Source organism: Colletes latitarsis, chromosome 11 (assembly GCF_051014445.1).
Source record: "Colletes latitarsis isolate SP2378_abdomen chromosome 11, iyColLati1, whole genome shotgun sequence".
Taxonomy (NCBI): domain Eukaryota; kingdom Metazoa; phylum Arthropoda; class Insecta; order Hymenoptera; family Colletidae; genus Colletes; species Colletes latitarsis.
Genome location: NC_135144.1, coordinates 19,403,887 through 19,421,736, shown reverse-complemented (window position 1 = coordinate 19,421,736; position 17,850 = coordinate 19,403,887). Strand labels below are relative to the sequence as shown.

Sequence of the window (17,850 nt, the reverse complement as noted above, 5' to 3'; positions counted from 1 at the left end):
GTAATTTATTTTCCATTATTCGCGAATACAGTAAGAATAAACTACGCAGTTCAATGATTGGTAAACGTAAGAGTAACCAGTGGTTTAGCTATACAAGTTCGTTCAATGAATTGTAGTTAAGTAGGTCAGACTTTGCCAGTCATTTTCCTTAAGGCACTCAAAGGGTTATTTTATAAACCGACTTAGCTAATATTAATATTTTATATTTGTTTTTCTCCCTTTTTATACATCATTTTATTTATATCCCTTTGACTAGTGTGCTACAAACTTGTTAGATGGATAAATAAACATATCGAGCCCTTGGAATTATCAACAGATATCCGTTGCGTCACGCAGACCGGAAGTCAAACTATGGGCGCGCCAGGTGCTTCGCGACCGTTTTGTTTTCTCGAATCGAACATTTAGATCCGTAACGATCGATCGACGGGACGCGCCGTGAAACGACGAGGCTAACGCATATCTGCTCTCCGATAATCGGTATCGTGACAGTGGATTTTCATCAATCATTGACTTATGTCGAATCAGATTCGTGGCCCATATTTCGCCAAAAAATGTGACAAACACGAGTTGCACTCGTGATGCGGATTACGGTCACAAATACGACAAACGAGTAATAGTCGTAGTAATAGTAATTGCATTCAATGTTATTACTACGAACTTGTAATTTTTTAAAAGAATTCATTTTTATCATTTTAGTATTACGATTCCTAACCATCGACTTCGAACTGATTGGCGTTAGCAAACAGAACGTTTCTTTAAGCACGCGAGGAATTCAGTGGCGGAATGCAGGATCGTGTTCAGGCATTCTAACGCCCAGAGTAGTAATAAATTATTACAATTTTTATGTATTACTAGCTATTACAGTTGGTTTGGACACATCCGGTAATTTAGTCGAGTAGCGAGTAACTGATCGCTGCTAAACCGTTTAGTCTATATAAAAATATTTGGATGACTGTTTAGGGGTTAATATTTCTATTTTTATTAATAATTTCTACAAGTTGTAGTCTCGCCTACATTTTCCAAAGTAACACCTTCGAAATTTCTCGATTGCACGGATCTCGGTGATCGAGTTTAATCGCCCTGTTACCGGACTATAAATTCTAACCTAACCTCACCGAAGATGTATGTATATGCGTATCGAACGGTCGATTCGCTCGAATGGTGGCGTCGAAAACGTGTCGAAAGTAGAAAGTCTGTCGTCGATAGGTTAAACGCGTTTCGAGTGTCCCCGGAGCGTTCCAGTTCATTCTGCGAGCATCAGGAGTTGCATGATCTGGTGAGACACGCGTTTGGTCGTCGTCGGTGGTAATCGACGCCAACGCAACGGAGCTTTTTAATGCGGGTCAGCGCGATGGCAACGGTAACGAGAACGGCGAGAATCATCAATTTCTCGCTACACTGAACGTGCTAATGCGAGAAAATCGTAAATAAGAAAAGCTCGCTACGGTTGCGTTGTCTCGATCACGGTCGACCGTTGCTTCTGGAGGGAGGGCAACGCGTGGCAACTCGCGTCTCTTGTCTCTCGTTGTTTGTATTCCGACGCGATAGTTTCGAAAACACGACAAACCACTCCGTCGTTCTCACCTTCGAGTCGCGCAGTAACCTCGCGGCAAATATTGTTAAACGACAAGTTCTGGGAAAACGTGAAAACCGTGTACTCCTTGACACTAATCGCTCGGAAGAAAGATTCGAGAATGCAAGGGAACGACGTCGTGTCCCTCTCCCGGCGAGGACGGTTAATTTTACGCGAACCAACTGAATTGCTTTAAATTTCGAGTTCCGGTTAAAACTTCCGGCCCTACGACTGCATACGTGGTCGCGCGTACGGCTCGTTTTGTACCTCGCTCGCGACGGACGTTATTTTCCACTTTGCAAAGTGAATGATGCGTTTAGGGGCTCGAGCGTTTCCTGTTGATGTGGACGATGCGAAGCCAAGCATCGAGGTCGTGCTGGGAGGGAATGTCCCTTAGAACGAACGTAAAAGATGGTAAATTCGGTCGATGTTTCGACAAAAAGTAACCTGTACTTGCGGTGAAGACGACCGCGTCGGTAAACGAGTGTCCGCTGTTCGCAACGACCGATGCGACGGAGGTCTGATTTACCGATACATCATGGGGGGAAAAAATATTTCGATATAGATTTATTGATTGGGCTAGTTTGGTTATTAAAGATAACACAGTTACCTTTCAGAATTAATTTTATTAGAGAAAATATTCAGAATAATAACTATTCTTGTTGGTGCATATAAAGATATTGTTTGAGACTTGCAATTGTATTAATTGCATTATCTAATGCCAGGTGTCGCAATAGGTCGATTGATAGATCGCGACCGTAAATTTATTCTCAAGATAAGTCTCCACTCTGTATATTGTACACCTAGTTTACATGTAACTGCGGCATACACTTCGCCTTTCAACAATGTCCACATTTAATACGATGTGAGTATATTCATCAAATAAACGAATTACTTAAATATTCGAATATATCAATATATAAAAATTTGACGTGTAAAGTTCTAGTTCTAATTATCGGAAACTAACACCGATACTTAATTACGGATCATGCCAACAAACGTTATCAACGATTCCTTCTTTCCCCACAGTTGATAAAGCGTGTTCACGATCCGCACACCTGTTTAAAAAAGAACGTGTATAATTACATGTATAATTGTGTATAAAAGGAAATTACACAATCCTGAGTACCGAGATCAACGGCAGTGATCTTGTCACGTAACTAAATATGATAATTAGCGTTTCACAGAAGAATCAAATGACAGCGCCACTCATAACGCGGAAAAGTCCCTGATGTTTCGTCACGGTTCTTGATTCTTCTAATGTGGTGTTCCTGCATTACGCTCCGCAGTTTGACCGACAGTTTCGCGAATCGAAGAGTCTCGATTTTTCCCCGAATTTCCGCGAGATTGCCTCCGCCGCGCATCGCTTTGAGATTTGTCACAGTACTCACGCATGTGTATCGAAAATGGCATCAGCAAAGTGCCCTGATCGAGTAGAAACAGGTGTCGTACGGACTCTTATTTAGCTGTTACAGAAAATTATTTATAAACTGATGGAAAATTGTTTTAAATAATTAAAAGGGAGATCTCGATCCGAAACTCAGAATGGTGATATTAAAATCCATGATACTGCGTTCGTAACATACCACCATCCCTACTTTGGTATCCACTCGTCGGGTACATTTTTGAAAAATGAAAACTCAGTCTGGACGAATCATCTTTAGCTAGGAAATTAACTAGACAGAAATTTACTCGAATCGGTACCCGCTGAATTTGCGCCCCTAGTACGTGGTGGCCACGTACGTACCTGTTTTTATCTGGCGCATGCGCGAGAATCGCGTCAAAATGTGGTAACGCTGGTCGCACGCGTCGCAGAATAGACGAACGAGGATAGAAATTGTCGAATGCGAGGGGAACGTGTGCATGCATGCATACGTCGACGCGTCCCTTACACGATGCAACAGATTTTTGGCACGCGAGAACTCGCGCTCTATTAATAGAGCATCGCGTATCTTTATTTTCGTCCGCGATTTGGCGACGCGATCAAATACGAAACCCTCTCACACGTTCCAGCGTACCACGTGTCGTCCGCGGAGCTTGCGCGATTTCCGCGTGCAATTTCGGAGCGGTAATCAGGTTCGATCGATGACGCGGCAACTTGTCGCGGAGTCTCGCAACAGCGGCGGCGATGAATTTCGTTTCACGGTTTGCCCGATCATCGGTTGGCCTTGTCGTTAATTACAAAACGAGTCTCTCGTTAAACAAACGCACGATGCGAGCATCGACGACGATGACTCATCGTCGCTGGTCGCGGGTTCCTATCGGACGTAGCAAATCTCACGCAGCGATAACGAGCAAAGAAAGATTCCGCGCGGCACGGAACGGTCGTATATTTTTTTTTTTTTTCTCTCTCGACTCGCGGATTCTTGGCGACAATCGTAACGTCGGGCTGTGTGTCACGATTAAGCGATTTCCAAACAGTAACCGAAGATAACGGGTTTCAAGGATTTTTTCGCGACGATCGTTCGCGAATCGAACCCAACCATACCGATCGTTATCGAATCGAATCGATCCCGATCGATTACGCTCGTCCGGGGATACGTCAAAGCGCCGATGCAGCGTGTAGCGTTCGTCACGATTATCGCGCAGACAATTTTTCCGTGTTACGTAATTTTGGACGGATATTTTCGAACGAAGCGTCTCGGCCAAGTACGGAAACTCTCAGCCTCGCTAGGTGGAGCAAGTACCGATACCGGAAGGGGGAGGAAGCAGACGCGGGAAATTATGAGATTCATGCATGGAGGGTGGTTAATCGTTACAATTTAGATAGACGATATTAAACAAAATGTTATTTAGATTTAGATAGATCCACAGGAGAGGATCCTGAGGAAGAAAGGAGGGATATGTAAAAATATATTTTTGGTACTGCTTTTGCGTGATTTAGAATTTTTTTTACAATTCATTTAATTTTCAGCGGAATCTTACTTCTCCTCCATGTTGAATTTTTCCGAATACTCTGCCGCGCGATGTTCTCCGTATCTTTTTCTTTCTTTGCGTTGACATTCCTGAGCATTCTCCGATAAGTGTCCAATTCGAAGAATGACATGTTTTATTACATCGGATTCGTGTTCTAGTACAGTTTATGTACAGTTACTTGCATAAAGTACTATGTATACAGTCCCAGACATCTGTCTAACGTTTCTGAGGTACACTCGTTGAAAGCTTCGATTTCATAATCGCATGAAATTGCGTCAAGCAGAACTGAAAGCCTCGTAATTAAAATTTCATCTTCAACAGTTATGCAAGCTGATACAGATGGATTTGCAAATAAACGGTGAGCTGTATTTCCGTCGCCGTTCGTTTAATAATCTGGTTTTACCGTATCCTTCAGAAGAGTGCCATTTCAAAATGAGATATTTTTATAATCTCTTAAAATTGTTGGAACAATGAAACATTCAAATTTTTGTATATTAATACATTCATCATTGAAATATAATAATTATAATATTATTCAAATGTTTCAAAGTATTAGGATTTATTTATGGCAGACGTTCTAAAAAAACATTGTATCTCTCAGTGTCGGCCATCGGTGACCGAAACGAAAAGACTAATGACGGTCACCGGTGACTGACATAGCACTCAACGCGTACAATTTGGTAGAAAATCGTTCCACTGTCGATTGTATGACGAATTTCTCCAAATTTTCCAAAATATTTACACGCATAAATCACTGAGATAACAATAATCCTTTATTATTATGTTATTAATCCAAGGATTAAAGTATTCTTTCTAAACACATTGACTGCCTCGACACCCTAACGAGATTAGGACTTTTTAATAAGAAGCTAAAAAATTAATAATCTGGGTAGTATTAATAATTTAAAATCCTTATTTGTATTAATTTTAGATTATGCAGTTTATGATTGTCTAAAGACAAATTGTTTAAAATTTTGCCATCGTACGATTTTTGTAACTTTTTGGTCAATCTAGTTAAAAACAAAAAAAAGAAAGGAAAAATACTACGATCATCGAGCTTGAATCAGGATTATATTCGAAGCAACCTCCATTGATAATTACAGGATGTTTTGATCTTAAACTAAGTTCTAAATCCAAGCAATAAATTAAAGAATAATTTTTGGAGAATTTATCAGGAGGATTTTGAATACACAGTTGAATGTTTATACGAATCGGAATTAATTGTCAACGCTCAATATACACGATGAGTTCGGGTGGTGGATATATTTTTAAGATACATTTTATGGCATCTTTATCGATAAAAATATATCTTTTTATTAATTGAGCTTTCGATCGATGTAAATATTTTCTTAAATAACGCAATTTAACAAAAATAGGAATTTAACCCTAATCCTACCGGAATGTGAATTTAGGATGCATATCGAAGTATGAGTAACAGCGGGATCTATAAATAAATTGTTTCATAATATAAATGTATTTTATAACATAATAATATACTAAAGGTTATTAATATATAAGTTTACATATACACTTTGATCTGCCATATTATAAACTAAATGCTTGGTACGGTTTACTTTTATGATACACCCGTTAACTTCTATTTTAACATTTCTTGGCAACTACTTTCATATTTTCTCGATCTTTGTTTTATTTCTGGTCATAAATTCTGAATAGGTTTGATGTAAAGGCTTCCTGGGCAGGTTACCAAAAAATGTGTGTTGTACGGTAACTAGTATAACAGTGTGTCATACAGTAACTAAAAATTTTTAATTCGTATCCTGTTTTCTTGTACATTCATAGTATATCTATATGAGTCAAACATAGTAACTTTTCCCTGACCAAAATTATCATTAAATGTTCTCGGAAATTGATGTTTTTATCGATATATGTTTTTGCGAAATCTACACATTTAATACGATTAGCTTTACTAATAAATGTCTTTCCTCGAGCTGTTCGATCATTAAAGTCTTGTTTTCTAAAATTCTTTGACAGATTGCTATATTTTCTTCTTTATATCGGTTGTTGCTGGATTTCTTAAGTTTCTTTTATAAAAATTGGTTTTATTCCACTACCAAAATCATCAAATTGAATATTGGTAATTTAAAGAAATTTCTTTTAAAGAAATAATAAAAAATGTAATCTTACAACATTTATTCTAAAAAAAAGTCTTCTTTAGATGATGCAGTGCGAACACCTTTACGACACACTGTACGTTTCATTAAACATCGTTTAATTCTCGGTTTGATAACTTATTTCAAAAATTAAATGTGTGTCAATACTGACAGAGCATTTTTCATATTTCGTAACGACTCTTGCTACCTGTCATGAATAGGTGGCAGACATCGAATTCATTCTTGAAACGAAATGATAAGCAGACTTATTTAAGATTTAAACGATCTGTAGCTATTGATATAACTCACGAAAATCATAATCTTTATTTAATTTTGTCGATTACGGTGTACTTTTTTAAATTAATTTAAATTCGAGAATCTAAGTTCCTGCGCTGGGTTCAACTAACTATATTTCGAAGTGGCGGCAGTTATAAATAATTTAATAAAAGTTCATAACTTCGTAAGGTTCGTTTTCACGGAAAACATATGTCACGATTTTACAATTACATCACACTTAATAAATAGATAGTTTTGTGTCTTGACATGTGTCAATAAGCAACATGGCGCTCATTGATACGATGTTGAAGCCTTTTAACATTTTAAAAGAAATTATTTATGTGGAAAATTATAAAATAAATAAAAAATGGGAAATAAGTGTCAACATATCATAACGGGATATGTGAGTGGAATGTCATGACAACGCGACATTCAAGTTTTCACGATGACAAGTGTGACATTCCGTAACAGCATTAAATGTCGTGTTTTCTGTCGCGTGAAAATCACGTATCTTAATTGTAGAAAGACTGGGAAATGAAAAGTTATCAATCAGTCAGACTATCTTAAAAATATGCTACTTCTAATATATAATTACTCCACACGTACAATAATTCCATGTCAGAAATAGCAAATAAAAATAGCTGGGTCGTTTATTAAATGCAGTTTTAGATGAGTCCGAGTTGTCAAAGTATATTGTCATATTAAAATTATTCCGAAAGGTCGATTCCTCTCAATAAAAACGTAATAAACAGGAACACAATTTGGTTGATGGTTTCGAAGATAAAACAGAACCTATCTATCGCTAATACCCCATCATAAACTTCCAAAATTTGTTAGCTCGAATTGTCATCCAAGATAAGACTATGCAAAATTTCATCAGTCGTACCACGATGTCTTCTCGATATACCTTAAAAAAAAAAGAATGCAAACACTTGAACTCGTATGTACATCGTTCGTCTGGAAATTTTGCTTATGTAAATTCTTAATAAAAAATGTAATTAACCCTTAACTTAAAATTAAATGTCTCGAAATCCCATGGGAAAGGTATTACGCGTTAAGAAAGTAACACGAGTATGTTAATGACTATAGTTAAAAGAACGCATCGCTTTGAATAGTTCCGTTCGCAAAGGATACAACGTTCCTTCATCGACGCGTCTCGAACGATTCGAATTTCCAGCGCGAAGAGCAATCAACGTTCGCGCGCATTCGTTCGATTGGGGGGATCGAAACGGAACGATAGATGGCGCGAGCGCGTCCAATCGGTGGGACGGATCGATGAGTGGCGCGCTACGATTGGCCGAGGGGCCTCGGTTCGTTTCGTACGAGCGGGCACCGCGCCCCGCGGCTCTCCCCGTCCTGTTGAAACGCCGGCCGAACTGACACGAGGGAGAAAGAGAGAAAGAGGCAGGTGCGTGCTCGCTCCCGACCACGGGATCATTGTTAATCATCGTTATCGGTGTGCACGAAAACCGTCAACCGATTTGCTGCTACGAGGTCGATTACAAGCGCACAGTGAGAGCAGTCGTCGCGTCCGAGCACGTTCACGCGTTCGTCGAGAGTGTCGTCGTCGCGTGTCGCGTCGTTGACTTTCCAGCGTGATCACAGTCTTTTGCCTTCGGCACTCGGGCGTCGTTGTTACTTCGTTGCCAGTGAGAATTCCGGTGAATAATCAGGTCTAGTCGGCACACGCACCAAGGAACGAGCGTCGTCGTCGTCATCGGCGAACAACGTGTCAGGAACGAGGAGTCGCCCTCGTCGAACGGTTCGATTTTCGTTGCTCGCGATCACGATCAGGTCCACGTCTCCACGGTCACAGTCACAGTCACAGTCACGTACGAGCTCGTGTTCCGAATAGAAGAGCAAACGAGGAAAGCTAGTTGATCCGTCGCGCGTTTCTACTCTTTACGTGTTGTCGTCGCGCGTCGCACGCGGGATGAGCGGCAACGGCAGAGCGAACGGCGAGAACAGAGGACGGAATGGCCACGTGCTTGTCTGGGAGCAACCCGGCCTGGAGGAAGAGGACGGATCTGCGCGAAAACGGAGAAGTATGCCAATCACGAGAACCATCTCGCGTCTCGGTTCGATATCGTTTCGAAACGCGTCCCGAAAACGACTCGACGAGAAACGGCTGTGCCGAGATATATGCGTATAATGTATATGTCTCTCTTTGAAACGCGTCTCGGGCCACGTGCTCTCGCTGCCGTCACTGTCGACTCGCTACCCGCCCTTTCTTCTCTCTCGCCCGCCACTCCAGCTCTGACCATCTATTCCCGCCGCGAACGTGTGACGCACGGGCGTTGAACCTTTTTGGAATAAATACCGTCAACGGTGTTCTCTCGAACGACACGCGTTCAATTGCATTCGCGTAAATATAATCACGCGTGGGTGTACACTCGTTCGCTCGAGTCTTTTCTCGCGTTCGCTGTTGTCTCTTTTACGTTATCGTTGTCTCTTTCTCTTTGTCGAGCCTCTTTTCCCGCGTTCTCGAATTCATTTTTTTTCGTTCGCCAAACCCCCTCGCGTTCCCGCGCTCTACTAATGCCGTAGCTCGAGTTTCGACGCAAAAAGCCGGAACGCCGAACACCTGGACCCCTGAATCTCGAAGGGGAGAAACTCGTCCTGTTGTTGTTATTCTCACTGTCGATTTATACATACATACACCTCGTATACATTGACAACACAAATACTGCATACAAACAGAAAAGAAAAAGTTCCATTATTCGGTGTTTCAGTATTAGAGATAACTCGTCGAAATGAAGTAATAATAGGGGCCATAGACGTAGCGATTTATTATACAGTGAATCGTACGTCGACTTGCAATAACAATCGAACGTGGCGCCATACTGTCATCCATAATTACCGCTCCCTGCAACAGGTTGTACGATAATTCTACGAAGTTTTTAATTATTATTCAAATAGTGTCGTTGATAGTTGTGGAAATTCTTGCAAGGAAAATCGTAACATTTCAAAAATTTTTATTTCTGTTAAAATCATGTAAATTTCATTTATTATTTAAATTATTAAATTTTGTAAATATTATTAGAAGGAATATTATAATTGTATATTTTGTTTCGTAATCATTATTGTATCTTACCATACAGCACCATACATCACATAGTACATACCATATAGTACATAAAATATACTAAATAATTATCACACATACTCTCACACTCTTCCTGGAACACATGCGCGCGCTCACATATAAAAGATTGTGTCATAATTTACGTAGGAAATAAATATTTTTTCATCTTATCTAAAAACTGATTGGTCACTTGCAAATAGAAAATTGATTTCTTTTCAGCAAAACATACTTGTATCTTATCTTTAATCGCATAATTTGTTAGAAAATGTATGCAAACTTTGTTGGGCACACTCGTAATTTCGTGATTTATATAATTGATTGCCACATTGTGTATTTGAAGCTATAAATAAGTATGATGAATAACGCGTACGCAAACCATTGATGTATATTTCTTATATTAATTTTTCTTTTCGTTTTAATCATCATTTTAAAGCAATATAGGTAGTGATTTGCAGTCTGACCCATTACAAAATTTCATACGAGTATATTTCCGGAACTCATCAATCATTTCACAGGCAACACTCTTACCTAGATAAAAATGTTAAGTAATAAATGAAAGACAATTAATTTTTTGTCCATTACTCGTTGAACGAAGATTAAAATAAAGTTGTTTTACAGTGAATAAGTACAACCTTCTTCGAATGTCTGTTAAATCGAATAGATCGCTACGTGTTATTTTTATTTTACGTCGAATAGTTAAATAAAGTTTTGTTCATCTCCGCTTATGAATCACTGAAAATATGCAGTTTTCTGGAACTGTCTAAACATTCGACGCGTTGTTTCCAATGAGTCAACGAACGGATCGTGTAGGTTACGTCGCAGTGGTGTAACTGCGATAAGGATCGATCGATATATCGAAGTACATACGTAATCGTACAATCGTTTCTTTTGACAAGGAAAAGTTACAATAGTCTCACTGCAGATATTTGTGAAATTTGAAGCGCTGAATCTAGAGGTAAAATAGTGATATTTTGCGAAATATGCAGTTAGTTCTAACGGGCATTTTTTATAAACAATTAAAATGTATGATACCAAAAACGTACGATAAGGAAGTCAAGAAAAAATATCTTGGAACAAAAGTAAAAACATAAAACATCAATATAACATATCTTGAAACTGTTGCGTAATATAACGAGGAAAATAAGAGAAAAAAAAATTTCTCTTCATATTGTACAACGATTTCTGAGTATGTTGGTATAATATTATCAATCTGCGTGTAAAACGGTCCGTTTTTACGTCTGTATTTTTGTTTTAACATATTTTCTCGTATGGAATGTACGAAACCAACAACCGAAACGTCGATGTTAATAAATGTTACATAAATATCTCGAGCTACACTTTTACTGTCTATAAGCAAGTAACTAACTACCTTGTGAATAAAAAATTGTACAAAATTTGCTTATTGAAAGTGAAGATTTTTTTATACGTTTTCATTGTTGTTACAACAGGCTTCTAAAACGCTTAAAAATTTCGAAATATTTATAATAGAAGCTTTAATTGTTTATAAAAAAAAATGTCTATTTTGTTAATGACATGGTGTCGTTGTTCAGCCTCTAGATTCATCTCTTCAAATTTCATTATTAATCTCCAGCGGTGTAGCCATAGAATCAGAGTTAGGCAAAATTTGTCGAAGAACGAATACAAAGATTTTTATTCGTTATTCGTGAATAAAATTTGTCCAAGTTGCGTAGAGTATCGGATTCCGTGACACGGTTTCCTGCGACCGCAACACAACCAAAGGTCGTCGAATGCGTTGGAGCGTCATTGCGAAAATAGCCGAAACGCAGAGGCTCGCGATAAATGCTTCGATCGACGACGAAAGTGAAGTTTTCACGCCGGACTTTGGCGCTCGCTCGATTTACCGATGTATCGCGTGACGCCGATCTCGCGATTCGAGTCGATCGCGGGGCAAACGATTGGCAAGTGGTCATGGCGCGTAGAAAACCAATCAACCCCATTAATGGGAAAAGTTTTTATCCGGATAAAAACATCGAAAAACGAATAAAAGATAGACAACCGTTAACTCGTTAGTCGTTAAATAAAAATGAAAAGTTAAGTCGTAGAATGAAATATTTCCCGACAAACGGACTACAACTCGTCTAAATCCAAATAGATCGCGGAAAAAAGACCAACGTATAGTGATTTATATAAGACGTTTAATCGATCAATTTCCTAGACTTATTTATTCAACGAATAACGGATAAAATTTTGTTCATCTTTTAATCGTTATTCGAAACCTTTATTTAGATAAGAATTTCACCTATCTCTGCAATTTGCAGCGAGTCACGATCGTGATCGCAATCGTTTCACGGCGTCGCGTGCGCGAACTTAATAATTCCCCCCTCGTCTCGACAGTCTTGGTTTCCTTGGTGCTTCAACGATCTCTCTTTCTCTCTCGCTCTTCTTCGTACTGTGTATTTGACGGCGACGAGTCGTTAACGTGCTATAGCATGGCACGGTTAAGCTATTTCCACCAAGCGACCACGTGCTCGTCGGCTGCTTCTCAGCTGCTCGGCGGCGACACTGTCGACATTGCCGCACACTTTGCCAACCAGCCTCGAGGTTGCGTACGCGTTAGTTTCGCTTAGCGACGACTTCGATGGAAACGCTTCAAACCAACCTCGAACTTGACCCACACCAGAAATGGGTAAAATTGTAATGGAATAATAATAAACTATGTACATAGCGTATACTTGATCCCTACATCTCGAATTTATAGAAATTTACGATATGTAACACGATTGTAATTCGCTTCCATATCATTCGTACGGCTCGATTCTACTTTCAGTAATTATTTTCATTTTCATTATTTTTCGTCTTCTTATACCACTACAGATTAGAACAGTGTAGGAAAAACATTATTACTATTATTCTGAGGCTGTCACTAGCACGCTTAAAAGTGCAAACTGAGTTCGAAAAGAGGTCACCACCGTTTCAGAGGTTATGTGCGTTCACGTTATGGATTATTTCTTTCTCGAATTCTGTTTGAATTAAAATAAAGTAATTCTAACGGAGCAATTGATAGGATCGTTCCATGATTTTAAACAAGGAAATTTCATCACCGGAATGTCTTCTGTTGTCAAAATGTTGCAAAGCAAGGTAGTTCGACGTAACGTAGGAATTAGCTTTGCGCGCGAGTCGCGTTCCAGGAATTCTATGGGAAACTTCGTAATCTTGAAAGTTTCGAATTTCTTCCAAGACATACAGTTTCGAACGCTCCTCGCTGTTCGTGAGTCGATTCTGTCGGTCGACTATGTGAGCCGACTCGAATCCGTCCAATGAGTTAAACAAGCTTAATTGAATACCGTGACTCCTTAACCCACGACCAGGGATTTACTCTTGCAGATTGCAACGAGTCAGCGATTTATGAGCCATTAGTTGCCATCTTGTAAGGAGGCTGCAAGAACGTTCAAAGTTCAGACGGTCCATTAATGTAATTATATGTCGGTGTTTGTCTAATTCGAACACAAAATAATTTATATTTAACTACAAAAGTCAATGCACACCTTTGGAAAGTAGACGCTAAGTACTTGGCGAATATAGAGTTTAACCGTACACGTCGAAGATAAAGAAAAATTCATGTCACGACCGATGCTATTTACTGAATTACAGATTCTATTTCTGTTACTGCTACGAACAAGCATACAATTAGTTCTGCACATTGTTGTTCGAACGGAAGAACGCACCTATCTCGCAAGTCCATTCATAGGAATAATTTCGAGCAAGTCAGGCAAATAATTTCGTTCTTCAGAATTTTAATAATAATAATATATTTCTATTACACGAGTAATATATAAATGATCTTGATACTGTACATTTCAGTTAAAAGAAGTTACAATCCTAAATGACGCAAAATATATCACTGTATTAGAAAAAGATAACCTTAAAATCTTGGATTAACTTTAACTGGAACAAAGAAACTGATTCCGATCCGAAACGTTGTTTTAACCAATCGCTAGATTCGGATATAATTACGTGGGAAGATTAGAAGATACAATACCATGTGTTGCATACGAAGTTTTAAATATAAAAGGTAACAATTTAAACACGACCAGAAGATCGGATCTTAAAATAAGATCGAGTCTAAGATTGTTCTCTCATGTACGTTTATAGGTATTTGTATACCGATCATTCTGAACGATTCGTTCCAACATACCCCGAGACAACGTAATTATTAGGCACAAAATAATCAAGGTATGACGGAACGTTGCGCTCTTAAAATAAAGTTTGGCATCGTCTCTATTAATAAGCCACATTATTATCCCGCGATCTTATCGTGCAGGGATTATGAATAACACGCTCAAGAGTTTCTTCAGTCTGTCCACGTTGGAACGTCGTACACAAGGAAGTGCACCTCGGTCGATAAACTTCGCTCGAACAAGTTCTGCCGAATCGACAAGTACCGCGAGCTCGACGACGATCTTTTCATTCACCAACACTTTATACATTGTATAATATTATTTTCTTTTTTTAACAGATTGATATTAATCTGTTGGTATTCACTTTGCTCGTAGTTTTATTCTTGCTTTAGCCCTGATGTCAATGTAAACAGTTGAATAGTAATAATCGTTTCGTGATTAAAATCTTGAGGATCAAGCAAAACGCTTTGCAGAGCTCGACCTTGGCTTTGTACGCGTCAGAAGTGCTAGGTCGGCGATCCGTATCGAATTTCGTCCAGTCGGCGGTGCATTATGTGCATACGTACTATTGTCAGGCTCGAGACGAAATGGAATGTTTATGGTTAACTAAAAATTATGCTTCTACGATGTATGATGGGTTTGCCCAACGCCTATGATCTTTTCCTAATTCTTTGCCACGATCTTACGAATTACGTTCGACTTTGCTTGGCGCGATATCGTAGATGTTTGTTACAAGCGGGCGCCATGATAAATTGTCAAATAGATGTGTAACGTTTGTGCTCTTCACGGTTCCGCGTAAAAGTCACTTTTAAAAAAATTACGACGCAAATGTGCGTTCACGTTTCTGGACAAATCGTACTCGTTTAGCTCGTGCATACCAGTCCCGTTTGGTCGAATACGTAATCTCTCGAACAATCGTCATCGTCACCGCTTGGACTTTAACGTCATGTATTACACCCTGGTTGTACGGCTTAATTGAAACTGCGTCAGGATAGATCGTCGTTCATTATTCAATTGACTGGAAACACTATCGCGGTCGTCGCACCGTTCGATTAATCACGTTCGCTTTAACGATTTAATTCCAATTACGCGAGGCGTCGATTATCAGAAATTTTGTGCATTGATTTGAGGTTAGGTTTCGTTCGTGAAATTAGGCGATCGTTCGGTCTGACCAATAGCGGTTTAGTGTTCATCAGGACCCTAGTCAATAACATTTTTCGTCGTTATAAAAATATCCATTGTTTCTTTAATATTTTAAATGTTGAAAATTATATATTAAATGATTTAACCTCTCAGCTACGGAGCCCGCTTTTATGAGTATCTATATTAGGTATTTTTATAAGTACCTAATATTATTTTTGCACTTTAATTAACTATAATAGTTATTAACGACTCACGTCGAAACGCTGATATCGCTTATATTCGTAATAATGTATACGCAATCTTTGGTGAGTTTCTTTCTCTTTTATTTCTACGGAAAGTAACTCACCTTGTACTTTACTCTTTTCGCCTGTCTTTCCGTCGTATGTTGGCTTAGATTTTCACACAAGTATACTTTTATCCAGCGGAACACGATGAAAATAATTGGAACGAAAATATTTTTATTCGATATTACGAGCATTCGCACTTATCATTAATATTACTTAGTTTCTCCGTAAAACTTCCTTATCACTCGTTCGTTCGTATATGTTTGCTTACGCGGCTGTTACCTATAACGTGTACGATGCATGCAAGCTAAGTGATTCGTTTACTTAACAAACGGAGAGGGAAAAAAGCGGACGCTGCGAAAATTTCGTCTCGAGCGTGTAGTAATCATGTCTGCGCTCGAAGTGACGCAATAGTCGAGGTCGTTCGGTCGATCCCAGATAATTGATAATCATTTTGAAGGAATTGTCGGTTGGATCGAGGGCGCGATCATTCGTCCATCTCACGCAGCATCGAGCGTTTCCGACCAGGAGCAGGAAGTTGTGTCGGTAGTTCGTAAAACATGCTTCCCAGTTCGTTGCGTAGTTTCTCTTTCGACGATTATTTGGCAAGCGTTGCACAAATACGACGGAACTCGAACAGAGCCAATCGACGGGACGCCACTGAGATGGTGCCTCGAAGCATCGGCGCAACAAGAGTTCGGCGATCATTATTATTATTATTATTATTATTATACATTTATTAACAGGAAGAAAAACCCTTTAGTATAAAATATGTAATATGTAAGGAACAACAAAATATTGATTATACATAGTAAATATCGCTCATAAAATTTTAGCAAAATAATGAATTTACAATGCGCTGCAAGGACACTTTTAGACTTTCTAATGATTGTTCAATTGTATCTATTTTTGCGCGTACAGAGCTTGCATGAGTAATCACTCTATTTATACAATTTTGAGATCCAAATGTGCGATGAATTTCAGAATAAAATAGGATGTGATTTCTTAGATATTTTGATGGTACATATAAGGTAAACGATTGAATAATTATCATGTTTGTTTATTTATGGGAACTATTAGGATCGGCCATAAGATTTTCGTTTCTTTTTTTTTATCGAAAATTTAAATACAATTACAACAGCAAGGACGATTATATAAAAGAAATAATTGCATGTTTATTGCATTTTTAAGTCTTTTTTTATCGTATTTTGGATACTTTTAATACATCGAGCACACTTGTAAATACGAATCGTGTACGGAACAGACGCAGGATCGACGCGCTAATCGGCGAATGATAGCTGACGTAATGTTTTCGTAGAAATTGGACAAATTTTTAGGTCGTCCAGAGAAAAAAAAATTAGATCATTTTCATTGTTTAAATCTCGACCGTTCGTTTGTAGAGTGCAACATGCTGATCTCATCGGTAGAACACGTAATCTGAGTAATACGTTCAGCAACGAAACAGACCTCTTTGGCGGATCTATTCAGCTTTCGTAAAGACGTAGAAATGTTCTTTTTTCTCGGCGAGTCGACTTCCGTAAAACTTCGTGCGAGCCACTGTTTCGAAAGAACGTGACGATTTTACAAAGAGGTTAACAGAATCGTTAAAAAGATATTTAAAGTTGCATGATCTAGTGGTTGTATTCGAGAAGCAAATATTCTAAATTTACGCGCGCAACAAAGTAAGATGTTGCCGAGCATGTGCTCGAGTTAAAAATTAAATCGAGTATGTGTGCGGTTCGGGGCAGTTAAATGTAATGTTTAACGAATTAAAAATAAAAATATTGACGTTATCGTCGCACTGCAACGTCGATCCTCGCGTTCCATACTTTCGATCGGCGTTCTCACGAGACTCGACCTTGCGTCCTTGGCGCTAAACATTGTCGGCGCCGCGACGCACGCCAAAACGAACGCGCGCAGATGATCGGCAATCCTCGCGATGTTTTCTAGAAACAATGGACAGAATTTCATTCGAATACCAATTATTACCCACGATTTCATCAACCGCATTGAAGCGAATTTATCAACAGTTTCTTTTTTATTTAGTTCCGTTCAATTGTGTCTGTACCAAAAATTTGCATGGGACAAAAAAGATTATAAATTTCATTTCCAACAAATTATGTCGCAAATATTTTTTATTGTGAAAACGAGTATAAACGAGATATTGTACATTTTATAGTTGGCATTCTAGACAACCCCTCCCCCTCCTGGCGGGCATTTTGAGATGTTATAAAGCTGATATTTTAAGTTGGTCCACTTTAGATATGCGTTCTAAATTTCAAAATCCCTCCAGTCGTCTTCCGAAAAAGTATTAGTGGCGTAC

The 17,850-nt window shown here is 38.8% G+C and overlaps 1 protein-coding gene across 2 annotated transcripts in view; it reads left to right on the top strand.

Moving 5' to 3' along the window:
- Window positions 1–17,850, top strand: part of Picot (putative inorganic phosphate cotransporter protein picot) — a 39,253-nt gene that overhangs the window by 9,130 nt on the left and 12,273 nt on the right. The window contains exon 1 of one of the 2 annotated variants that reach the window (XM_076778423.1): window positions 8,023–8,921. The exons of the other annotated variant lie outside the window; for it this stretch is intronic. Coding sequence (XP_076634538.1) covers window positions 8,810–8,921 — 112 coding nt within the window. The 5' untranslated portion in view covers window positions 8,023–8,809. Of the gene's footprint in view, window positions 1–8,022; window positions 8,922–17,850 lie in introns of those variants that run through there. 2 annotated transcript variants of the gene reach the window in all.